Source organism: Panthera leo, chromosome B3 (genome assembly GCF_018350215.1).
Source record: "Panthera leo isolate Ple1 chromosome B3, P.leo_Ple1_pat1.1, whole genome shotgun sequence".
Lineage (NCBI taxonomy): Eukaryota > Metazoa > Chordata > Mammalia > Carnivora > Felidae > Panthera > Panthera leo.
This window is the reverse complement of record NC_056684.1, coordinates 67,952,533-67,979,486: the sequence shown is the minus strand read 5'-3', so window position 1 is coordinate 67,979,486 and position 26,954 is coordinate 67,952,533. Positions and strand designations below refer to the sequence as shown.

The 26,954-nt window shown below is 40.5% G+C and overlaps 1 protein-coding gene across 11 annotated transcripts in view; it reads left to right on the top strand.

Annotated features, from left to right (window-relative positions):
* Window positions 1-24,352, top strand: part of FMN1 (formin 1) — a 432,271-nt gene extending 407,919 nt beyond the window's left edge. For 8 of the 11 annotated variants that reach the window (XM_042942504.1, XM_042942497.1, XM_042942498.1 and 5 more), the window contains 3 exons: window positions 10,332-10,416; window positions 21,687-21,799; window positions 24,301-24,352. In XM_042942504.1, coding sequence (XP_042798438.1) covers window positions 10,332-10,416; window positions 21,687-21,779 — 178 coding nt within the window. In that variant the 3' untranslated portion in view covers window positions 21,780-21,799; window positions 24,301-24,352. Of the gene's footprint in view, window positions 1-10,331; window positions 10,417-12,845; window positions 21,656-21,686; window positions 21,800-24,300 lie in introns of those variants that run through there. The other 3 variants (XM_042942506.1, XM_042942505.1, XM_042942507.1) reach the window with 1 other exon arrangement.
* Window positions 24,353-26,954: the final 2,602 nt, after the last annotated feature.

Sequence of the window (26,954 nt, the reverse complement as noted above, 5' to 3'; positions counted from 1 at the left end):
CCCAAAGGTATACCCAGTTTTTTTTTTTTAATTTTTTTTAATGTTTTTATTTATTTTTGCGACAGAGAGAGACAGAGCATGAGCAGGGGAGGGGCAGAGAGAGAGTGAGACACAGAATCGGAAGCAGGCTCCAGGCTCTGAGCTGTCAGCACAGAGCCCGACACGGGGCTGGAACTCACGGACTGTGAGATCATGACCTGAGCCGAAGTCGGACGCTTAACCGACTGAGCCACCCAGGCGCTCCAGGTATACCCAGTTTTAAGCTCTTCCAGAAAATGAGTTTGTAATAGTGGGGAACCCAAGCCTATGAACAGAAAGGCATGCCATTCTTTGTATTGCAACTCACAACACCACTAGATCTCCAAAGGGTTCAAGAAAAAAGTGTGATTTTGTAGGTTATCCATCCAAGGATGGGAAAAATATTGTTACACTTTTCTACATTCTAAGCAGAAGCAGACTTTCCTCCCCAGATAGTTCTAATATGAAACCAAGGTTGCAGATCACTTCTATAAAGTAAGGACTAAGCAGGAATGTCAGAAAACATGTGTCCTGGCCTCATCTCATATTTACGCCTTTCTTCAGCAGACTTTGGCAGCATTTGAAATTTACCAGGGCCCTCAATAACTCTTTAGAGATTCATTATAATGAGGAAGAAGAAAAGGTAGGGGTTTTAATAGATTTACTGAGGTATTTATGAACTGAGAATAGTCATTTTTGTTCTCTAACTTATTTGTTTTTTCCCCTATATTTCAGATTTTTGGGGGTGGAGGGGATGCTGTGGAACTTTGAAATCAAGTCTAGTTATTTGCCTATGAGAAATCATGAGCAACTAACTATGTGTGATTTTCTAGAGTAAATATTTAGACCACAAACAAAAATAGAACCAACATCTAGGCCGGAACCAAAAACAAGTCCATGCACAATAGAGCCACGGGAGAGACTGAGCATGTAAGTGGCTAGGAGTTAGCTCTTTAAAGCAGAAAGTTCTTACATCCTAGGTGAGAGGAGCAAATTCCAGACTCAGGAAAAGCTGCATTAACCTCACTGAGCCTCAGTCTTCTTTTGGGCAATGTCGTGTGGATACTTTTAGGAATCCTGGAATGTGTACATAAGTTGACATGTATAAATATTTAGCACATTTGGGTGGCCTTAAATGCCCTTTCTTTTTGCTTATTCAGGACTCAGTCAGCTAATCAGTAACTAGAACTAGATTTTTAAATGTTTTTACTCCCCACCCCAGGGATAAATGGAAAAGCTAATTATTCTACAACTCTGGGTATTTACTAAACATTTAGACTTGATTAAAGTGGGAGGGGGGAACTACCAATCAAATCATTCATTTGCCACTTAGGTATTTGCTAACAGCTCCCTTGTGCATGGGAGACCGCTTGATGTAGGAATAGGGAGGAGACCCAGAAATGCACAAGGCATGATCATTGTCCTCAAGTGGTTCCCGTGGTTTAAGGGAAATCAGACACCTATACAGTCCTAAAATGAAAAGTCCTTAAGTGCCTGAAGAGAGGCGCAAAGTGCTCTTTCACTTGGGAAAAGAGTAATTACTTCTGGCTAGGAGAGGTGAAGGAAGCTTTCATGACTTTGGCACTTAAGCTGAGAGCAGAATGGGAAGAATTTGAACTTAAGGAAATGAGTAAGAAAGTCATCGAGGGAACAGTAAGAGCAACCTGCAAGGCGAGAAAAGCCATGATGCAAAGAGCAGTGAATAGATTGTCTGGGACAGGGAGTGAGGGGGAAGGAAAGGGTATTTGATAAGCAATCATATACAATGCGTTCTACACTGTTCACAGCAGTGGTGTTAAGTGTGGTATAATCCCTGCTTTTACAGATGAGGAAATTGAGGCTCAGAGGGTTAAGTGATTTGTCCAAGGACAGTATAAAACCAGATCCATGTCTGAAAATGTAAGATGGACAAGTAAACTAAGTTTAGAACAGAGCGACCCTTGATTGCCATAATGGGGAATTTGAATCCTATACTGTAGTTCAGCGTTCAGCAAACATAGCTATGGCCCATGGGCCAGATTTGGCCCACTACAAGTTTTTATAAATAAAGGTTGTTAGAACACAGCATTTGCACTGCTGTTCGTTCATGTATTGTTTTAATGGTTCTTTTCACACTACAACAGCAGAGTTGAACAGTCGCAGAAATCATATGACAAAAAGCGGAGAGGGAATGGGAAGATGGGCAAAGTGAGTAAACGGGAGTGGGAGATACAGGCTTCCAGTTACGAAGTGAGTAAGTCACTGGAATAAAAGGCACAACATAAGGAATATAGTCAGTGCTTTGTGATAGCATCGTATGGTGACAGATAGTAGCTGTACTTGGGGAGAGCATAGTATAATGTATAGAGATGTTGAAGCACTGTGTTGTACACATGAAATTAATGTAACATCATGTGTGAACTAAAATAAAAAACGAGAATACTTAGGAGCGCCTGGCTGGTTTCGGCTCAGTTCATGATCTCGTGATTCATGGGACTGAGACCCATGCTAGGCTCTGTGCTGACAGCTTGGGATATTCTCTCTCTCTCTCTCTCTCTCTCTCTCTCTCTCTCCCTCCCTCCCTCCCTCCCTCCCTCCTCCCTCCTCCCTCCTCCCTCCTCCCTCCCTCCCTCTCTCCCTCCCTCTTTCCCTCCCCCTCTCCCTCCCCCTCTCCCTCCCCCTCTCCCTCCCCCTCTCCCTCCCCCTCTCCCTCTCTCCCCCTCTCCCCGTGCCCTGCTCTCTCTCTGTTTTTCTCTCTCTCTCAAAATAATTAAACTTAAAAAAATGAAAATACCTAGAAAAAATTAGAGAAACTCAATATAAATTCCCTTTCACAATCTGAGGCACTGATCTTTTGATTATCTTTCAGCTGTTGTAAAAGGATCTAACACTCTGCATTCTTTTCCACTTTATAGATCAGCCTTAAAATGGAATAGACTATACTTTAAAAATTTTTTTTTTCTAATGTTTATTTTTGAGAGAGAGAGACAGAGCATGAGCTGGGGAGGGACAGAGAGAGAAGGAGACACAATCTGAAGCAGGCGCCAGGCTCTGAGTGGTCAATACAGACCCCAACACAGGGCTCGAACTCACAAACCATTAGATCATGACCTGAGCTGAAACCAGATACACAACCAACTGAACCACCCAGGTGCCCTTGGATGGACTATACTTTTAAGATAACGTACCTCAGCGTGCCTGGGTGGCTCAGTGGGTTAAGTGTCCAACTTCGGCTCAAGCCATGCTCTTGCGGTTTGTGGGTTCGAGCCCCATGTTGGGCTCTGTGTTGATAGCCCAGAACCTGGAGCCTGGTTCAGATTTGGTGTTTACCTCTCTCTCTGCCCCTCCCCCACTCATGCTCTGTCTCTGTCTCTCTCTCTCTCAAAAATAAACAATAAAAAAATGTTTTTAAAAAGACAACATACTCTTAAAATCAACAACTTGATTTTATATATCTTAAATATATAACTTATCTAGCCTAAATGATCTATATTGGAATTGTCTGGGATATAGCTATGATTCAGATATTAAAGAAAAATAACTTGTCCTACAAAAAAAAATTAAAATATTTATTCTCTGGCCATTGCAGAAAACCTTTGCTAACCCTGGCTATAGTTGATTGAGAGTCACTAAAAGGTTTCAAGAAGGGAAGTGACATTCTCAGAGTTCTGCATTACCAATTGAGACTGCACTCATCAGTAGGATGGAATGGGGGAGGAAGATCAATTAGAAGGCTGGTTCAGTAGTCTGGGATCTCATCCCTTGACTCCCTGACTTGTCACACCAGCCTTCCAGCAAGTCTCCCAACCAAAACGTTGAAGCTTAGAGAGTTCAGGCGGGCAGCAACAATGAGTGAAGTGCACTGAGTGTAAGAAAGTCATCTGTGTAGACAGGCTGGTAGATGGCACCGCCTGACCACCTCAGGACTGCCATACGCCAGCAAGTGACAGGAAGCGCCACACACTGAGAGGCTGAGGTGCAGAGATGCCACTCTTTGTTGCTGTGCCTTCCAGTTGTGTAAGAGAGGTCAGAACGCTGACTTCTTATGTGAAGTCTCTGCATTTAAGAATGTTAGCAACTGAATTCAAAGTTACTTAAACCTCCTGTGGCTGATGAAAACTGAATCTCAGTTTATTTAAACCCTCTGAAGTTGATCACACCACAAGACCTCTGCTTTTCAGTCTCTTCCCACGTGATTTCTAAAACCCTGATTCTGTGTCAGTTTCCTATGAGAAAGTCTGAGTGGTCTAGACAGAAGGCCAAACCAGTCACGGCATTCCTTAAGTCAGAGCCTAATCCAGACCAAGACCCTAACTCTCTTCAATTCTATAAAGGCTGAAAGAGGTGCAGAATCTGCAGGAGAAAAGTTTGAAGCTAGCAAAGATTAGTTCATGAGATTTCTGGAAAGAAATCATCTCCATAACTTAAAAGTATGAGGTGAAGCAGCAAGGGCTGATGTGGAAGCTATAGCAAGTTATCTAGAAGAGCTAGCTGAGATCATTAATGAAGGTGGCTATGCTAAACCACAAGTTTTGAATGTAGACAACAATCTTCTGTTGGAAAAAAAGATGCCATCTAGAACTTTCATAGCTTGAGAAGAAAAGTCAGTACCTGGCTTCAAAGCAGAAACTGACTCTCTTGTTGGGGGCTTATGCAGTTGGTGACTCTAAGTTGAGGGCAATGTTCACTTACCATTCTGAACATCCTAGGGCCCTTAAGAACTGTGCCATATCTGCTCTACCTGTGCTCTATAAATGGAACAACAAAGCCTGGATGATAGCACATCTTTTAACAAAATGGTTTGCTGAATATTTTAAGCCTGCCTTTGAGACGTACTGCTTAGAAAAAAAGATTCCTTTCAAAATATGACTGTTCGTTGACAATTCACACGGTCACTCGAGCTCTGATGGAGATGTACACTGAGATGAATGTTGTTTTCATACCTGCTAACACAACATCCATTCTGCAGCCCATGGATGAAGGAGTCATTTCAACTTCCAAGTTTTATTATTTAAGAAATATATGTTATAAGTCTTTAGCTGTCATAGATTGCTGAGGGATCTGGAGAAAGTATACTGAAAACTTTCTGGAAGGGATTCATTATCTAGATGTCATTAAGAACATTCATGATTCATGGGAAGAAGTCAAAATATCAACATGAACAGGAGTTTGGAAGAAGTTGATTCCTGCCCTCATGGATGACTTTGAGGATTCAAGACTTCAGTGGAGGAAGCTGCTGAAAATTTGGTGGAAATAGCAAGAGAACTAGAACTTAAAGTGGAGCCTGATGATGTGACTGAATGGCTGCAATCTCATGATAGAGTTTTAATACATGAGGAGTTGCTTCTTTTGGATGAGCAAAGAAAGTGTTTTTTTGAGATGGAATCTACTTTTGAAAAAAATCATGTGAAGATTGTTGAAATGACAGCTAAGGATTTAGAAAATTATGTAACCTTAGTTGATAAAATGACAGCAAGGCTCGAGAGGATTTGATTCAACTTTGGAAGAAGTTCTACTGTGGGTAAAATGCTATCAAACAGCATTGCATGCTACAGAGAAGCCATCCATGAAAAGAAGAGTCAGTTGATGTAGCAGACTTCATTGTTGTCTTATTTTAAAAAATTGCCACAGCCACCCAACACTCAGCAATTACTACCTTAGTCAGTGGCCATCAACCTTGAAGCAAGACCCTCCACCAGCAAAAAGATTACAGCTCACTGAAAGCTCAGATGGTTAGCATGTTTTAGCAATAAAGTATTATTTAATTAAGGTATGTACATTTTTTAGACGTAATGTTATCCCTCAATAGACTGAAGTATAGTGTAAACGTAACTTTAATTTTCATTGTGAAGCCAAAAAATTCATGTGACTCTCTTTATTGCAACATTCGCTTATTACAGTGGTGTTGAACAAAACCTGCAGGATCTCCAAGGTATGCCTGTAGCTTCTCTTATTTTATTTGGTTGAGAAATTTTTGCCATACCTACACCAAAGTTGAGCTTCTAGATAGGACTTTTGGAATCTGTGTTCAGATCTGAAAAATTAGAGTGAATTCTTTGGTTTGCTTTCAGGACACATCTTAATGATATTCCTGTGAGATAATACTTTGTGAATAACACCACCTACTTCACGTGTAGTCAGAAACTGTTGCCATGCATTCTTAAGAAGTTCCTTTACCTCTATGATGGGAGATTCCATAATGGCTATCCTTTATTGACCATTTGCTCTATACCTGGTATACTGTTTTGCATATATTCATTTAATCTTCACAATAATAAGATGTGGTTGATTTTAATCTCAATTTTATAGATAAACTGAAACTGAAATTTAGAAAAATCGATTAACTTGTTCTAAGTCTTCTAATAACTGCCAGAGTTAGAATTGGAATCAAGTCTAGCTGATGCTGAAGCTCCTTGCACTAAGCTGTGTCTTCTCCCAATCCTTTGTGACTTTCAAGAATCCCCTTTGAAAAGGAGATGATAAAATGGAAGGCGACTGTTTGGAGAAGAGCAGGGTAGAATCACTGAGATCAGAGTTGTCCTGGGAAGTCCAGGGTGTATGTGACTGCCTGTAGTCTACAGAGCAGCCACTGACCAGTAGTAAAAGGTTTGCAGTGGGGAAAGAACCTTAGGTTGGCTCCTCTCCTTCCTGCCTCCACACCCCCAACCGCTACCATTGCCCCGACATCCAGAGAACATGGAGAGAGGCTCCAAGGGATCTGGGCATTGGGGAAGGGCATTGCTAAGCAGGAGCATGGTAGAAGCCCAACTTTGAAGCAAGAGAACAGAATTCTCAACGGGAAAATGAACTACTAAAGCAAAAGATGACCCCCAAAAGCTCCCTAGAAGGTAGGGGGCATGGAGGGAAATAGTAACTCCAAACCATTTCATTGAAACAGTCACTGATGGGTGTGCTTTTTGAAAGCACATCTTTCTGGAGAGAAGCCAAGAAGAAAAGATTCTGCAAACTGGGACCTCATTACAGCACCATCATCTTGGTTTGCAAATGCCCTACTAGTAGGAGTCTCCAATGCAGTCTGACCTGGATTTGATCCTTTCAGCGCATTCTCTTCTTGTGCGGGTACAGTCTTAGTTACTGCTGCAAACACAAATGTTTAGTGCGTGGTGTGGCGTATACACTCAGACCTATGTCAGCGTTGAGAAGCGCCCATTCCTGGGCAGCTCTGAAGATATATTTCTTAGGCTATATAAATCACTACTCATCTTTGTCTCATTTTTATTTCTTTTCTGATGCTCAGGTCAGCATGTTGAATTCATCGTAACTAACTTGTGCATGTGGGCAGAGAGATTGGATTACTAACCATGTGTTTTAAGTAAATTGTGTAAAATTAGCTAAGTAAAGAAGTAAGGCACTCAACTATTTCTTTGATATTAAGCAAGTATGTGAGTAATATTAAGCAAAAGATTTTTATTGGAGGCCCTAAAGAAAAAGCACATTCAATTTTTTTGATGTTTGTGTTGCTGGATCTTTACTTAATCTTTAAAAAATATTTTTGAAAAAATTTTGAAAATAAAGAAACATACAAAAGACAACACACCCATATTCCCACCACATGGAAGTAGCTATTAACATTTTGCCACATATTCAATATTTTGTAATTTAAAAAATGAAGCATTACAGATAAAAGTGAAATTTTATTTGACATGTTACCTCCCAATGCCGTTCTCGTCTTCCATGTTACTAGTGATAAACTCTATCATGAAACCAGTGAGTGGCTTTCCAGTCTCTGTATACATACAGGCAGATGTTTGTATGTATGTTTATACACACATGCAGGCATCTATGAACAATATGGTTTTGCGGGTACTGTTTACATATGTGCACAGTGTAGCAGACTGCATGCTTGGTAACAACAGTAGGAAACCTATAGTGAGTGATTATGCTGTGCCTGGAGCTGCGCAAGAGAGAGTCTCCATCCTTTCAATGACTCTTTGCAGAAGCACTGTTATTGTTATCCTCCTTTTAGAAAATGAAGGTGCACAGAGAGGTTACTTGCCCAGGGTCACACAGCTGATTAATGGTGGGGCTAAGAATTAGTCCCACCATCACGGTCTGGAGCCCGAGCCCTTGACCATCATGCTAGATGGCCTCTTCGCTGTATCACTCTGCAGAACTCTTCACTCTCTCAATATCATGTTTTGGATATCTGTAATTGTTGATTTTGTAAATCTGGTTTATTCCTTTTCACAGTTGTGCCATACTCCGTTAAGTGAGTATAGTATATAAGCAGCATTGCATGGGGGTCAGGACCTGTAAAATAGGAATAGTGAAAATACCTACCTCACAAGGCTGGGTGAGAAGTAAATGGTTTAATTCAAATAAAGCAGGTAGAGTAGTACGTGGTACCGAGCAAGCATCCAATAAATGTTAGCTGCTATTACTTGCTATTATCATCTATCCATTATTCTAATGAACATAATCACTAGGTTGTTTCCGGTTTTTCATTATTGCATATATTGCTCCAGAGAAAGCCCCGTGTCTGTATACGAAGGTTTCATTTAGTTATCTCCCTAGAAGAGGAATTGATGACTCGTAGGGAGTGCATGTTCTCAGTTAAACCTGGTATTGCCAGAGCCAGCTATACTAATCTCCACTCCTCCCTAAATGCACTGTGCAGAGGTTCCCTTTTCCCCACAGCCTCAGTAAGAGTTGACATTATCTGACTGCTGGATGTGCAAATTTGATGACATAATTCATATACTATGAAGTCCACCCTTGTTAAAGTGTGCAATTCAGTAGTTTTTGGTATCTTCACCAGTATGTGCATCCATCACAGCTACCTAATTCTAAGAGAAACCCCTTAACCCATTAGCAGTCATCCCCACTGTCCCCCATGCCGACCCCTACTTGCTCACCTGCTTTCTTTCTCTGTAGATTTGCCTACTCTGGACATTTCCTATAAGTGGAATCGTGTGCTTTGTGGATTGTTGAGGTTCATCCGTGCTGTAGCGCGTATCAGCACTTCACTCTTTTTCACGGCCCAGCAGTACTCCACTGTGTGAACGTACTGCATTTTGTTCGTCTGTTTCGGTTGTTTCTACCCCTGGCCATTATGGATAACATTGCTATAAACATTTATATGAAAATTTTGGTATGAACATATATTTTCCTTGTCTTGGATATACATCCATATTTATATACCCAGCCATGGAATTGCTTGGTCCTTTGGTAACTATGCTTACCATATTGAGAAACTGACAAAGTGGCTGCACCATTTTGCAGTCCCTTCAGCCATGTCTGAGGGCTCCAATTTCTCCACATCCATACTTCTGACATTTGCTACTTTCTTTTTAATTCTCACCATCCTAGGGGATATGCAAATATCTCATGGTTTTGATTAGCATTGCCCTGATGACTAATGATACTGAGCATGTTTTCATCGGCTTAGTAGCCTCCATATGTCATCTTTGGCCTATTTTTTCATTGGGCAGTTTGCCTTTTTATTGGAGTTATTGGAGTTCTCCGTGTGTGTGTGTGTGTGTGTGTGTGTGTGTCTGTGTCTGTGTGTGTGTGTGTATTCTGAATATAGGTCCCTTATCAGATACATGATTTACAAATATTTTCTTCCATCTTGTGGGTTGTCTTTTCATTTTCTTTTTTTTATTATTTTTTTTTATTTTTTTTTAAATTTTTTTTTTTAACGTTTATTTATTTTTGAGACAGAGACAAAGCATGAACGGGGGAGGGGCAGAGAGAGGGAGACACAGAATCGGAAGCAGGCTCCAGGCTCCGAGCCATCAGCCCAGAGCCCAACGCGGGGCTCGAACTCACAGACCGTGAGATCATGACCTGAGCCGAAGTCGGATGCTCAACCGACTGAGCCACCCAGGCGCCCCTGTCTTTTCACTTTCTTGATATGAATTGGTATATTTTAATATTTGTAGTTTTCATATGTTTCCTCAAACTTGAGTTTTCAAAGTTGTCTATTATCTGCTGACTGGATCACAAGCCAGAGAGCCCACGTAAGTGTCTACTCAGAGTAAAGTGTATGCATCTAGTATTCCCCAGATCAGAAGACGCTCCTGCATTGGTCACAGAAACAGACTTTCTGAAGTCATCTATGTGAGCCTCTCAGCCAGTGAAGGAAAGTCAGTTTCAATAACATAGAAAACATGCCTTCACACCTAATTAGTGTTTGAATTTGATAATCAAAGGCACTGAGAAAGCATTCCTTGTATTTCCAAACTGCCAGTTGGTTAAAATTCAAAAGCATTTGGATTCCTGTTTAACCTGGCCTCTTCCTTTTTTTTTTTTCTTTCTCCTCCTCCTCTCTTCACCTCCTCCTCCCTCCCCCCTCCCTGTTTTGATTTCAGATTGAAAATGGCTCAGGAATCCGTCAGCAAGTTGACGTCAGAGAAGAAAGTAGAGACGAAGAAAATCAATCCCACAGCTAGTCTGGTGAGATGCATTTTTCAGCCTAACCTCAAGATTTTTCATTATAACTGAGGTGTATCCAGGAATGTGTCTGAATTTAAAGGACAAAACTCAGAGGAATGAGCAGTATCCAGATTCTCAGTCCCCATCTCAGATTAGTTTAGGTAAGAAAGAATATAGGGGAGCAGGGAGCGAGGAGCCAAACACAGTTTCTTGTGTTCTCCCAGCAGACTCAACAAAGATGGTTTCCTGGTGGAGCAAATTTAGTCACTTGCCATTTTACACCCTTCCACACCCCGTGCCGACATCCCCCTTATCCCAAAGCGCCTTTGTCCCAAAATGTTGAGGCATTTAAGAAAGGGGTAGAGATTATGCTCTTTAGATAACTGGGAAAACCGAGATGCAAAAAGATACAGCCTACCTAGGATCACTTCCCAAATGGAAAACAAAAACCTGGCACAGAGTCTTGGTGCCTGGCATCCTCCCTGGCCTCGAAACTTGGAGTCAGTCTGTGAGGGAAAATTGTCCTCCATAGTCCCATTCGGGAAGGTTCACAATGTAGCTCTACCTATACATTAGAAACAGTAGTCGGAATAGCTAAATGGTTAGGAACGCGAGGTGTTAGGGTTCAAATCCCAGCTTAGCCACTTACTGGTTGTAAAACCTGAGTGAAATCACTTTGCTTCTTTCTTTTTGGTAAAAAGAGAGAAATAATACTGCTTTTGCTTTGGGGTTACCTTGAGGAAACTGAGAGATGTACAAAGTGCCTGATTATAAGAGCTTAAAAATGTTAGCTGTTTTTCTTGTCATTACAAATTTTGGCAGCATTAGTTGGCCCTACCCTGGAGAACAGCAATGAGTGTTCTCTCTTCAAGAGAACACTCTCCTCAGTTTGATTTTCAGACCCTACCTTCTCTGTCTCCTAGTGTCCCACAGCTACTCATTTTTATCCTTTTCAGGTACTTGTACCATTTGCCAGCTACTTAAAATTTTTTGGCCATCTAAGTGAAATTTCAGTTATTAAAGCAAGATTTTTTACGTTGATTGATTGTGGTATCTCTCATAACAACCCTATCAGGAGCTAAATGAATGTTGGGTGAGAAGTGGGGAAGTCAGAGTCATCGGACTCGATCGGGGAAAGCCTCAGTCAGAGCACATAGCTCCCCCCCTAATGGGCACATCCTCTGTGCCCATTTGATGACGTATTTATTACCTGCACTTGTATGATTTTTGGTGGCAGTGAGCTCAACCCTGATTTTTGTCTTCCTCCTTGGTCAGCTTCTACCCCTTTCACCAGCCCTCTTGTTTGGGCCTCTGTCTTAACTTTTACAGCCAAACCTTATTTCTAGAGGCACAGAATGGATTCAGCCCTGTCAGTGGGTTTAGTGTGGAAATTTTTTTAATAGGCGACCTCCACTGTGAGTTAGCTCCCAGTTGTGATCTTCAACTTGTCTTTTGTTGTTGTTTATTTGGGTGGAAATTAGGCAAGAGCTTGCAAACTGATTTCCTTATTCAACTTCACAGGTCAAAGTTGAGATCCAAACGCAGGATGGGTGTTTAGAAATCACCAGCGTAAGTTTACACGTAGGCCAGTTTAGTAACTCAGTGCGTCGCATCTCATAGATCACAAGCAGATGAGGATCTGCTCCCAAGAGGCCTCTCTGTGCAAAACAGTACACCTCTTCCATTTCTTTTTTTTAGCCTTTTATTTGCCCACCTCAAACAGACAGACAGACCCATTCTCACTATGCTTAGTATTTTACTCCTCTGAAGTCCTAGAAACAGTGAGGGCCCATGTTCTGTTGTGTGGTTTCTTATTTGTATTCATATCTTGCCAGTGCACTTTGATGTCCTTCTTTAGAAGGCTGTCCCTGGGAAGGAAGCTCTGGGGGAGCAGAGAAGAACATCCATGGCAAATAGGAGCTTCCTCCCTGCTGTGTGGATTAAATCTGCTCATCTTCCCTTCTACACGGCCTTTGTTTAGTATTGCCAAGTTGACCGTGTGCAGATGGTTTCAACTTGGAAATGGTGATTTGTTTCATATCTAGCCTCTTCAGAAACGATTTCATAGGCATTCCCTATTTCCATGAATAGACTGAGCATTGGGGTAGGAGGAGTCTTTGAGTGACACTGCAGCGTTAGGACCTTTGTCACAGAGGAAGAGAACAGCACAGCCTAGCATGGTGAAAGGTCAGTATTTTAGGTGGATATAATTGATTGATTAGCTGGTTATTCATTGTTTGTTTTTGGAAAGTAACGGTAATAGGGTGGGAGGAGTAGGTAACTGAGGATTTCCGGAAAGAGGGATAGAATGACTCGCATTTCTTGGGCATTGAGTACAACACTGTTCATCATTTTAGACCAACGCTTTGAGAAATTTACCAAAATCTGAGAAAGATAAAAATTTAGAAAAAAGAATGATAATAAACTCATTTTTCCCCCTCAAAAAACAGAAGGAAAGACTGCGTCAGAAGGAAGCCAGTGTGACCACCAACTAATACAGAGACATATGAAAATGATGGCAACGTGATGTATTTTCTTTCATGGTCCTTTGCAACACCGGTGCTGCAGGAAGTTCTTGAAAGATACGTCACCAAATGTTTGTTTTGCTCATCTCTTTCTGAGGTCATTGCAGTGAGCACCCCGTGCCTTTTTAAGGAAGTCCCCTGTTAGGCCACAGGAACAATGAGACACTGTTTACAGGACCATTGCAGGAATATTGATTATTGTCTCTTTAGAGGTCCAGAGTCACTCCATTACAGGACCAGAAGAAATACCAAGATTTTCCAAGTATCTTTAAAAGCGGTGATTTCAAGCTTTCTAACCAAAGCTTGATATATATAAACTCGTGACAGAAGAAAAGGATCTTTTATGACAATTGCCGTGCAAGAACTTAAGCCTTGATCTTTACATACTGCTGCTTTGACAATTGATCTTCATTTTCATCCTGTTCCAGGAAGATCCTGAAGCACCTTTCTCACCAAAAATGTGGAGCTTACCAAAACTATATTTAAGAGGCCCAAGACTATGTATTTTCCAGAAGAGAGAAATGGTTATTTGGTTGTTGTTGTTGTTGTTGTTGTTGTTGTTGTTGTTGTTATTCATATAATGGAAAGGATAGAAGATGGAATTATACATGGGTGGAAAAGAAATAATTATACAAGAAGTTGACATCAGCTATTAAGCAAGACCCATTCTTTTGTTTTTATAGAAGCTTGCTGTGGTTTCCTTGCCCAGCAGAAATTCTGCACCCTAACTTCTGGAAAAAACAGGGATAACCAAGCCACACAGGCTTGGAGGTCAAAGTACCTGCTTGGGCAAGCGATCCACTAACAGCAGACTTGACATTTCACACTGTTCGTTAGTGGATAAGACCACGGTGACATTGAGCTCAGCTCTGCATCGTGTTCTGGGACTGTGTGCATGTGGCTATACCTCTCCCACCAACCTCAGGAGGCAGTTTCCAGACGGGAGAGCAAATGCTACTTTCAGTCTTTCACCATGACCTCAACCAACAGGCCTTTGACCTAGGCTGTAGCAAGAGTCTTTGATGTCAAAAAAATTAAGAGCATAAAAAAAGTTCTTTACATCAAAATGAAAAGAAGATTATTACATTAATATTAAGCTTTGAGTGGAATATCACACACAGGCAGCTCTTTCTGACCCTGGGAGCCCATAAGACCAGTACCCCTTGAGTCATAAGGGAAATGATCTTGGATCTCTCCCCTGCCACTTTTTTCCTTATGCCACCTCTCTTTGAATCTATCTTGTGAGAGGAGAAGAGAAAGGACTAGACGTGAATTGAGAATAATATCAAAGACTATCCATTTTGGGCCCTGAAGGGAAAGAGGTCTAAGCCTTCTCCTTCAGTTGGTGGAGGACAGTCTAGAGGGGGGTGAGAACCTTAAAACCCTTCCTGATCGGGCTGCCATCTGTAGCCTTGCCCCTTAACCCAGGCTCTTCCCAGAACCTCTCAACTTGCTAGGTGCCTGAGTGTCCACCCAGGACTGCCTGCCAATCATCAGCCCCCTCAGGGACCCCCTAATATAGTCAGCTAATTAAATCAGCACTATATCCTAATATAATGCAGTCAGGATCAAATCAAATCACAGAAGCCATATTTGTTCAGGTGCTAACCACCTTCTCTAATAATTCAAAAGAAAGGAAAATGGGAGCATGGTTGGGGTTTTTCGTTTGTTTTTGTTTTTCCGATTCAAAATAAGAGATGAGACCAGCAAAACCAAAAAGCTGGTAAAGAACTTCCATTACTAAAAGGAGTTGCTTATGAGCAAGAAACTTTTCATGCTGCTTTCTTATGTTGTTTCTGTTCATTTTCACTTAACGCTGAAGAAAATCTAAGGAATTCATCGATTTAAAACAAATTCCACTTACAGTCATCCTGTGCCCTGTGACATTCCTTCTAGTATTATTGTGCAATAGAAAAGTGCCTGTTTTGTCCTTGCCTTGGGGATCAACTTTGAGTTCAGTGAGATCACGTCTAGATCCTCATGGGTACCCACAGAGTTGATGAACGAGAGCAGCAGGGACTTTCAATGGAGTCACTGTGGTCCACTTCAGGTCTCTAAGGAAGACGCTCACAAGAAAATCACTGACAGTAAACAGGACTGTCACTATGGCCACACAACCCTGTAAGAACATGCTCTCAGGGAACCAATGCTGAAGAAGGAGGAGTGGAAACATTTAATGTGATAGACAAATGCAGCCCAAGTTGGATTCAATCCACATGGACGGAGTCAAAATTGGCAGTAAAATACCTATTTCTAAAGATTGTACTTTGCCTGCTCTGTTGGGGGAACCTGGTGATTCTGTCACACTACTCAAATATAGTAAGTTATTGTATCAAGACACTAGGTCAGAATCTCCATTATTCTCACCCATTTTCAATCCTGCATTTTGTATCTGGATGCCGCCTCCCAAGTTCACACATGTACTGTGGTGTTGGCACAGCCTTTGTTTCTAACGTAAGTTGATGCTCAGTAAAGGTTTGCAAGAGCTTGTTCAAGTTGGGCCATCTAAAACAACCTGGAGCCCCTTGAAATAATCCCCCTAAAATGCAACTGAGATGATGTTAAATGCAACTTTTCATGGAGAGAAAGTGGTTAGTGCACCGCTTACGCAGCTTGAGCATTTTAGGCATGCGGGTGTAAGTGGCTTTTCTAAGCACAGCCGTCCCCAAACTAGAGGGAGAGTGGCCAGTGTTGCTACTCTATGTTTAAACAGATATTCATACCCAACTTTAGTAGCCAGATTCTGACAAACCTTGACTTATAAGCAACATCATCTCTTCCTAGCCAAGAGTCATTACATCCGAGAGCATAGTTGGTTGGATCACAGCTTGGTTTCTTGCATGAGTAACCTGCAATCCTCATCTAGAATACAAGTATATCATATATTACACTAAAGCATGGTATAAACATGTCAGGTAAAAGGCATCAGGCCTGTGAGGTGTCAAAGATCAGGTTAGAAGGGGGTGCGCTGTGTGGCTTTTAACACGAGAGGCAGCTTAACAATCGGGGTGGGGAGGGGCACGGAAAGGGAAAAGTGTAGCCAAGCAGAAATAGATGATTATGATGATGATGGACCTGCTGCCTTTTGAATCCTTGAGTTGACACCTATGATGTCTCTTCAAATGCCCACTGCAAGTACTTAGGAATAATGAAAAAAAGTATTTCTGAAATCTGGGAAGTAGAATAAGGAAACTCGGTGGTGGAAAGGTGTACTAGCCAAAACAAACTGGCAGCATGGTCAAGGAACCAATTGCCAGATTGGGTGCTAGACTTGGACCTCTGCCTGTCCCCCAATAAGCACAAGTATTGAGGCCCCCTTTGGCACCTCTTTTTTTTTTCCTAAGAACCATAAGGAAAGGCATTTCCTAAATGAAAAGCTTATATGCTGCTGGTGAAGAAACTGGAAAAACTGAAGGAAGGAATAAAACTCTGTGGTGGTATTGGAAACCTTCCACAAGATATGGAAGTCATTGCTATGGTTCTTGCAAGGACCATGATTGGACGTAGCAGGAGAGATGTGTTATTTTTGGTAAATATTTGCCTGTTGGCCTGGGATTGTACATCTCTCCATAGATTATACTGTATGCAATGGGGGCCTTTTCATTTTAATTATTGCTTTCATGAATATTGTATTTTCTCACTTTCGTTTTTGCTTTTCCTTTGCCTGATGTCATGGACACAGATCATTGCACACAGCATTGCATGCAGCAGCATGACAGACAGCATCTAATCCGAATATCAAGGGGAATTAGCAGTGCAGACCTGTGAGCTTTCCCAGTAACCAGACTGTAATTTTAACAGGGAAAATTCTTCATTCCCCAACATCTTAAATCGGCTTATTTTGTAGTACTCTTCCCTCCCCCAAACAAAGATAAAACCAACATGGGGCTTTCTGTGTTGAGCAGAGGAAAGAAGTCCAAAATATATAGCTTCCCCCCACCCGCCAAAAAAATCCAAATATCAATTATATCATTTTATAAAGCAGTTTAGATTTGTGCATAATTTTCTTTGATTCTGCCTGTTCTCATCAGAAAACAAAAAAATGACTGAAAGCTGGAAAGGAAAGAAAAAGCATCAGCAGATTTGGTAATCCACAAATTAGTTTATTAGTTTCTAAAACACACACAAAATGGACATACTGTAAATTCCAGTGTTGTGGAATTCCTGAGCACAAAAACTTGGAACAGCTGTGAGAGCTGATGAGTGTGGACAGAGTAAGAGCTGTCTGTGGCCTACTTGAGACTTTCGCCTCAACCAGGCAATTTTTAGAGTGTGGATTCAAAAGAGTGTAGGATTGCCCTGAATAGTTTTTTAAAAGCCACATACAAGGAGAAGTAGTGTGATCCAATGGAAGAAGTAGCCAGACCATTACAATACCCTTAGTCTGGGTTCTCTTTAGAGCAGTTGATAAATGTGTGGAACATCTGGAAGGTCGTCAAAACCACATTTCATATATTAGATATCCTACCTTTAGGAACAATTCAGCTGAAGAAAGCAAACTGAATAAAGAAATGAACTCTCATTCATGTCAGCTACTTTGTCATCATGAAGAAGTCTGCAACACAAGAGAAGTCTTGCAGCCACACTGATAGTATTCAATATTTGAAAACTCTGAATCATTTTTAGCCTTTCCAAAATGCTAGTTACTTGTTGGGTATATTTACATTTTCTACCTATAGAGAAATCTAGCCACTTGGAAACTTCTCTGTTGTTGGTGCAAAAGTCACTTAAAGAAAAGCACCTTCAGAAACTGGCCTCAGCATAGCTGGCTGCTGCAGACTTGCCTAACAGTATTTATAACCCCATCAGCAATTGAATCCAGGCATAACTAGGCTCTGTTACTCACAGCTGTATGTGACCCAGAGGCCCATTTTGTGGCGTTGCTGCACACCCGTCGGTTGTTGACACCTTATTAGAGGCACTGAATGTTAGTTTCACAATTCTTTATTTTCCTTCCCGAGGAGTGGGCAATCTACCAAACCCTCCCAAATCGACTCTTTGCTGGGAAGTAGTGAATTCAAGAGCATTTTAACATGCAAGCATGAAGCCAGTTCAGTAGCCTTATTTGTGCCAAGACTCTTAATCAACACTGTGATATAAACCTAGCATTTGGGAAATTTGTGTAGTTGACAACTTAATTGGAAACGTGAAGATATTAAAATGGCAGCTAGCTAACTCTGTCTCTCAAAGCCCCCATGCAGCTTCTACCAATAGAGACATTAAGGAAGCAAATCAAGCCTCATTCAGCAGGCCAGCTGTCCTCAAGTAGAGCTTATCAGGTTCTTTTCCCCTCTACTCCAGCCCCTCTCTCAACCAGCCTGGTGATAACCAGTAACACAAAAAACCTTTTCCTTGTCATCGTCTCCTCTAATGGTTCACTTCAGTCTAGAGCTCGGATGAACTCTGAACGTCATTGCATATTACATCTATGAAGTACTTGTTCATAAACATCATTTCCATTCTGTGATCTGGGGAAGACAGACTTAATCTCATTTTTTTAAATAGGAAAGTTGTAGCTAATGCCATTAATTTATCCTTCTGCATTCCATCTATGCTCATAAAATTTTCTGGTTTTTTTTAAATCTTCTCTCAAACACCTGTCTGCCTCTTTTTCTAAAAGCTAATCCAAATACTTCTGTGAGCTAGTTTTTTCTTTATGCTTTGTGTGAAATTTGATAGCATTGGGCTAGCAAAATGCAAATGAGCCCATAATTTCCAGCCAGAAATTCACCTCCAAAGAATTTGGCATTCTTCTCCATGGAGTAAACAAGCTTCTAATATATTTAGGCTATTTTGTAGGCTGAGCATTTCCCTAAATTCTACCTGTGCAGATACCAAGGGGGACTCTACTCTGTCTTTGAAACTGTAAGGATGCCATACGAGAGAATGAATATTCCTCCCCACACATAGTGAGAGCCGCCATTATGTTATCTTATGCTTATACTGAGTATAAGCATAAGACCTCTTCCAGAGCTTACTTCTATTCTTGTCTCGTGAAACAAGTGTGTTTTTGTTTATTCATCTGGGTCGGCTTTCCAAAATGAAAGGCTAGTCGCATAGACATCTGAGTATCTAGGGAAATTGCTCTCTACCTCCCTATGGCATGGACAATAAATGTGTTCAGGAACAGACAACTCTCTGGTAACTCTCGGGATGGATTTTGAATTCCAGGTTTCTAGGCAATGCATAAAAATGGGTAAAGAGCATTTGAAAATTGTACTACTCTTCCCAATTAGAGACTGGAAGGAGATTCAAAATCATTACATTTTAGATGGGTTTGAGTGAACTATAAACAGCTCATTGTTTTTCCCTTTCTTCTTGGCATCTTGTCCCCAACTGTAATCTTACTTTTCATATCTGACCAACAAGGTGTAAAAAAGGCGATTTCAGCCCCACTGAGACCGCACTCTGCGTAATCCTCCAAAGACATCCATTTCCTTTGGAAACAAATCTGTGAATGAGGGGGAAGGTGGTGCAATTCTCCTATTTGTCCGGAGTGACACATGGGATTTTGGGGTCCAGCAGCAAAAGGATAGGTTTATACGAAATCATTAATTTTTCAATTCTGTAATTCTTCAGTTTCTCAAGGCACAAAAAATACTCTACTGTTAGCAAAAGATACAATCTTCAGCAAATATAAGCATTAAGAAAAAAGAACTCCCCTTTAAAGAAGCAATCTAAGATACTCCTAAAAAGGCAGAAACTTTTAAAATTAGAAATTGAATAATTTTTGAGAGAAAACATGTCACTGATTCACCATAGTTTTTTCCTCTCGTTGATTTTTCATTTAGACTAGCGTGGGAAGCAGGGTGCCCTGGACTTTGATTTAGGGGATCGTGCTTTGGCCAGGAAAATCAGCATCAAGCTGCATGCCCAGAACCTAAGTGAAATCAGTCAGCATCCTAATAGGAATCAGGCCTAACAAATGGATGTTATTTCAAGTCCTTTAGGGCTTAATTTTCTTAGTGACACCCTGGACCCCAGATGCTGCTTCCTAAAATGCATTTGATGTATGCGGTTATGTGTCTCCTATGGCCTTGGGACATTGCAAGCGATGCGCTGTGGGAGAAGAGCAGGAGATGGGAGGAAGGAATATTTGAACAGGGCCAAGAGGCAATGTTTTGCTGATACAATGCATTGTGAGGGGGCTGGTGATTTTTGCCATGCTTGTGTCATTGGCAGCCTTTCAGGGGAAGCTCCAGGAATCTGTATGAGGCAAATGAGAGCGCTCAATATCTTATACTCGTCAGTGGCTGACAGTGTGCTGGAAAAGCAGGTACGGTAGTGAAAGTGGCCTGTGCTTGCTGAGATGACTCTTACATTTCAGAATCATTCTGATGAGGCTGGCTGTGCACAGGTCTTCCTGTTTTCTCTACGCCTGTCCAAAAGTCATTTTGGCACCTAGCTTCGTTTGACTTTCCTCACCTCGATACTTGTGCTTCGGCCCCCCCTTCCTCCAAATCCCACAGCTTTTTCCCTGCCTTTACCTTTTCAGTTTCTGCAGGACCCAGCATGTTTACCCCCTCCGTCCCCTCAAACCCAATGTGCTGCTCCCCAGCCCTTTGGACGGGGTGCTTTGCTGTCACCAAGTGAGACACAGTGCTGTGGCTGCCTCTTGTTAATGTCAGCATCACCTCATCACTTAGGCAAAGAGGGGAAAATCCATAAAAGAGATGGAAAATACATTTCTTTTTCGTTTATTCGACTTTATTTTAAGAAGGTTGAGGGGAAGGTTCTAGTCCTTTTCAGTTTCTCAGATCATACTTTAAAACCGTCTAATTAGGGACCATTCTTTGATAAATTATAAATCTGCCCAGGTCACCATCTATGAGGCATAAAACCAAATTTTTGAATCCGAAGTAACTTTTCTGTGCTGCTGGACAAATTGACTTAATTCTGTGCAAACAGTTTGAATCATAGGCTTTCTATTGCCACCCCATTCTTACTACCACTCATGATCCAAACAGCTACACAAATCTGGATCAGGATGTTGACAATTTGTGGTATTTTCAGATCAACGGTAACTGTTACACTCTTGAAAGTGCTTAAAAAGAAAGTATAAGCATGTCCTAAGCAGTCAGTCTTTTGACCTGGAAACATCTTGGCTTTTCTGTTTAATTAAATATTAGATCAATCTATAGATACAATCCTAAAGGGTTTTAAACAATAATGAAGACAGTTTGAGAAATGAGAAGGCACTTTAAAGGCATGAAACCTTACATTACACGCTCTTGGATATTTTTTAATGTAATAAGCTAATTCAATTCAGGTATCTTTTCCCCTTTAAATTTTTAAAAATACATATTTCTAATTTGTTTGCATATTTAATTTTGTCAAAGCTGAGAAATGTTCATTAGTTGGATTTGTAAATGTCATTTGCAACCAAATGAAGTATTTATTTTTAAAAAGAAAGGATGAAGGAACCAATATTGATTTGTACATAATGAAAATTTATGTGTGTGTCTCTCTCTATATATATATTTTCCTCCTTGACACTATTTGGTCACCATCTCAAGTGTATTTTTGTACATAATATATATTGGTTAGAACATGTAGATTGTCTATTCAAAGAATCCTATCCCTGTGATAGATTATATTTATCCTAATCTGTTGATACCTCTGTTAATTTGTTTTAAGAGATAGAACTCTATTTTTTGGAATTTGCAGAGAACTGCATTCATGGCTTCCAAATGTAAATATGATGAGGATATTTTAATAAATCTTGGTTTCATGTCTGTTGGATGTGTTGTGCAAATTTATTTTCAGGAGACATTTCAGGACAATCTCCCAACAGTACTCTCACGTGGTGAATGCCAGTCCTCTCTGACACTCATTACTGCTCAAGTACAGTATTACTGAGCTGCAAGAGCTGGGTCTTGGTAAGTCCATCATGTTTCCTTCTTCCTCCTCTGTCTACCCCACCAACAGTGGGCAATCTAGCTAGGCATTCAAGGCTAACACCAAACAGACAAACCCAGCCAGGCATTGGCTCAGCGAGGCTAACCCAAAAGCAATACTTCCTGAAGATGAACTGCCCCAGCTGGGAGCATATAGGCAGAACCACAAGTATTGGTGACTTCAGGTTGTGGGTTGGTAAACGATTATACTAGAGAAACAGAACAGAATATATAACTGTATTGTGTTCTAGCACTAAGCACAAGGTACGAATTCTTTTCAAGCAATGGTATGACACATGCAAATATTTGTGAAGGAGAAACTAAGACTTGCAGCAGAGCACTCGTCCATTTAAATAAACGTGTGATTGTGTGGTTTTAACTGATTGATTTATTCAGTGTTCCTGAATACCACACACTCTTAAGTTCTAGAAGTTTGCTGAAATATTCCCCAATTTATACCGATACATTTAATGAACAGACATAGTTATTATCTTGGGGAGACATTTCATCACTAGGAAATGTAAATCATAGAGTCCTGGAGCTGCAAAAATCTTCAGACATTGGATGAAATCTCTATTTCACAGGGTAAAAACTGAAGTTCAAGGGATCTGCCGAAAGTCACATTTAGTTTTAGTGAACACATTAAGATGAAACTCCAGATCTCTTGACTCCAAGACCAAAGCCATTCCCACTGCTTAACTCTTTCATCACGTTAAACTGTTTTCTTCAAAATACAGGTCTCCCCCTGCTATGTGACCATAGAGTGTATGGAACTTTTCATAGGCCAAAATGGCATAACACAAAGAAACAATTACCATTAATTTATATGGAAAATTTTTTGAGCATTCCCAGACCCAAAAATAATCTCTCTTAGACTTTTCTGATACCTTAGAAGACATCTTGCTAACGGATGCACAAAATAAATCAAGATAAAGTACAAATGCTCACAGACACAGCTCAAAACTGTAATGTCTTGATGCTGAGATGCTGAGTGTAGTTCCTGGGAAGCAGCTTGGCGGGGCCCCTCTTGCTGCTGGGGTGCACACTACCTCTACAAGGCTCGCTGCAAAACAAATGCTAAATGCCGTTTTTGCTTCTTGCCTTTTTTTTTTTTTTTCTAAAAGCAAGAATCTTCTTCGGATTTCTTCTGGTTAGCAAAAGCAGATACTAACGTAGGTCTTTTGTGAAAAGCAAAGGGATGTAACAGGAACTTTCAGAAAGTGGGGGATACCTATACACCATTATAGAGAAATGTTCTAGAACTGTTGTTTGAAGAAAGGGTCCAAATGCTCCTAAGCGTTTATAGAAACCATCATTAAAGTTGTGTTCTGAATTAGAGCCCCCTAGCAGGGGACAGAGGCCTGAGTATCAAGGAATCCAGGAAAAACATGAGTTCACCTTGGGAAGAAACTCCTCCCTGGTTTAATCAAGATTTACTCTCCCCTGCTGAGTGATACCTGTAGAATTTTTAAGTATGTTTTTTGTTGTTTTTTTTTTTTTGCCTATTCTGTAAATTCTTTAAATTCTGATGGTCCAAATATCAGGCCATAAATTCCCGAGGCTAAATATTCCACTTCAGACTCTAGCTGCCCACTTTACCTGCCTATGATGTATTCATGGAAATAAAAGACTTGACAGTTGGACTGTACTGGCCCCACCTGCAATGGATGCCCGCATGGCTTTGGTTGTCTTTTTGTCTTCCCAGAGTAAATCTGCTTCATGCCCATCATTGTGTAATAATGAATGGTTAGAGAACGTAACTATATTCTTTATCAACTGATGCATTAAAAATGCCCCCACTTCCTATTTTTCATGGGGTTTTTTTTGGTTTGGTTTTTTTTTTTTTTTTTTTTTTTTTTAGTTTGGAAAGAGTTTTTCATGTTTTTTTGTTTTGTTTTTAGTTTTGTTTTTTTTTTAGTTTGGGCAACTGGGTGGGTCTCACTCTGGAGTTCCAGAAGATTGTAGTAGTATGTCTGTTGGGTCCTCAGCCATCTGAAAACTGGAAGGCTTGAGTGGGGAACATGCACTTCCAAGATGGCTGACTCACTTGGCTGGCAGGCTGGTGCTGGCTCTAGGCTGGGAGACTCACTGTCTCTCTACAGAGCTGCTTGAATGATCCAAGACAAAACATATAACTTTTTGTTTTTGTTTTTGTGTTTTTTTTTTTACCAAGGCTCAGAAGTCAAATCCCATCACCTTCATCATAGTCTACTGGTTGAGGCCTTTACAAAATTCTGCCCAGGTGAAGGGGTGGGGAAACAGACTGCACCTCTTTTGTTTAGACCCTACCTCTTGATGCAGAAATGTGAACACCATGTTGTAGGAAGAGCATGTGAAATGGGACATATGTTGGTACAACCATCTTTGGATAACCTGTCCAAGTAGCTTGCCCTGTTCTTTCTATCTGGTCTTCCTCCTCCTTCTCTTATTCTTATTTTGTTCTGAAACTAAATATCAGATTTCTTTTTCAAAATTTCCCCTAGTTTTCCCCAAATCTTCCCTCTGCCTGCATATCTGAGCACAGAAATATTTGTCTTCTTCCTCTGGATATAAACCTTCTTTACCTTGAAGAAAATGAGTTATGTCTTGAGACTTTATAAACGCTGGTGGAGAAGAGAACTCAAAGCTGACCCTAGAATTTTGCTCGACAGTCATAAGCCTGCATTTCTTATCACATGACTAGAAGAGATGTTGATTCTGAAGCTGTGTCTTGGCCAGTAAGTAAATGAAATCATACTTTCTTGGTGGCTAGAATAAGATGTTGACTACTACAATACTGTATAGGTATTAATACAATGGGATATTATTCAGCCTTAAACAGGAAGGAAGTTCTGACACATGCTACAACCTGTATGAAACTTGACGACATGATGCTCAGTGAAATAACCCGATCACAAAAGAACAAATATTGTTTGATTCCACTTATATGAAATAAATATGGAAGGCAAAGTCACAGAGATAGAAAGTAGGATGATGGTTGCCAGGAGCTAGAGGGAAGAGGGAATGAAGTTGTTCAATGGCCATGGAGTTTTAGTTTAAGAAGATGGAAACATTCTGGAGATGAATGTGGTGATGGTTGTACAGCAATGTGAATGTATGTAATATACAGAACTGTACATTTAAAAGTGGTTACAATGGTAAACTTTATATTTTGCCATGGTAAAAAAAAAAAATTATGTATGTATTAAAAGCTTCCAGCTGCTACATTAAGCATTTTATATGCATTACTCTGTTTAACCCTCATAATGATAATTAACATGAGGTAAAGATTACTACTATCCCCATTTTGCAGATAAGAAAACTAATGTTTGGAGAAATTGATAACTTTCCCATGGAATTCCTAAGTGGAGAAACTAAAATTGAGCTACTCCAAAGAAATGCTTTCAGCCAGTGTCTTATCTTTAAGATCACAGAAATAGAATTAACTGATTTGGAAGAAATGCGGAAAGATAGACAAAGATGGTAAGGCCTTAACACATTGGTGGTCTTATAGTCTTATTTTTGAGATATGGTAAAAACATTGTCCTTCTATCAAAACTTAACAAGACCATGGGGGAGGGGGAGGGGGAAAAAAGTTACAGAGAGGGAAGAAGACAAACCATAAGAGACTCTTAAAAACTGAGAATAAACTGAGAGTTTATGGGGGGAGGGAAGGAGGCAAAAGTGGGTGATGGGCATTGAGGAGGGCACCTGTCGGGATGAGCACTGGGTGTTTTATGGAAACGAATTTGCTGATAAATTTCATATTAAAAAAAAACAAACTGGGAAAGTCCCTACAAAGTAAAAATTACTGAATAAGATTTGAGAGGAGATAAAAGTCCAGAGAGATAAACACGGTTTTTAGTGTTGCTTTCCACCTGGGGATTCTATAAGAGATGACTGAAAGGCGAGGCTATGCTTTGGGCAGCCTGGGTGTCCTAGGGGGACAGAAGTAAAGGGCAGGGCCCACTATATTTAAACCTGATTAACATCCCCTTGTTTTGAGGTTAAGATGTGGGTTCTCAAGTACCAGGGTGAATTTGACAATATCTGAAGACTTTTTTATTATCATAACTAGGAAGAGGTACTCTTGATATCTAGTAGAAAGAGTAAGATACTACCAAACATCCTGTAAGGCATGGATCATCCCCACAGTAAAAAATTATCCAGCTTGAAATGTCAATTGGGCCAAGATAAGGTGATATCAGATTGCTAATGCTTTCAGGAACCTGGAAAAACAACAAAAATTCTTCCTGGAAATGTAAACACACACATAAATTCTTTCTGGAGGAATATAGTATCATCCTAGATCTGTAGAAACAAATCAGTTTTTTTTAAATAAAATGTCATGGGGCGCCTGGGTGGCTCAGTCCATTGAGCGACCAACTTTGGCTCAGGTCATGATCTCGAGGTCTGTGAGTTCGAGCCCCCCGTCGGGCTCTGTGCTGACAGCTCAGAGCCTGGAGCCTGCTTCGGATTCTGTGTCTCCCTCTCTCTCTCTGCCCCTCCCCCACTCATGCTCTGTCTCTCTCTCTCTCTCTCTCTCTCTCTGTCTCTCAAAAGTAAATAAACATTAAAAAAATTATATAAAATGTCACACAATCAAGAACAAACAAACATATGAGAAGCAACAATCATGAGTGAGAATCAGTAGTGGCAATGCTCAATAAAAGCAAATAGGCTCCAGATATTAGAACTCTCAGCTTAACTATGTGCAAGGAGTAAAAATAAAAGATTGGAAATTTGGGCAAAGAAATAAAAATCACAAAAAAGTTACAGAGCAGATTGGAGAGAAAGAAAAATTCTAGAACTGAAAAATACAATAATCCCAGTTAAGAATGCGATGGATGGGTGTAATCACACATTAGAAATAATTTCACAGAAAATAGGTAAACTAGAAGACAAATCAGAAGAAAAGATCCAAAATGAAACTCAGAAAGATGAAACACTGAAGAGAAGGTAAGAAAAGTAGGTGACCTCATGAGAACAGAGGTCAGAAAGCAGTATTAGCACAGTTAATGACAGACTTTTCCAAAACTAAAGAAAGACATGAACCAACAGATTCAGGAAACGGTAAGAAACGGCCACAGTATAAATGAAAAGCAATCCCCTCCTAGACACATCATAATCAAATTTAAGGAAGACATAAAAAAATAAA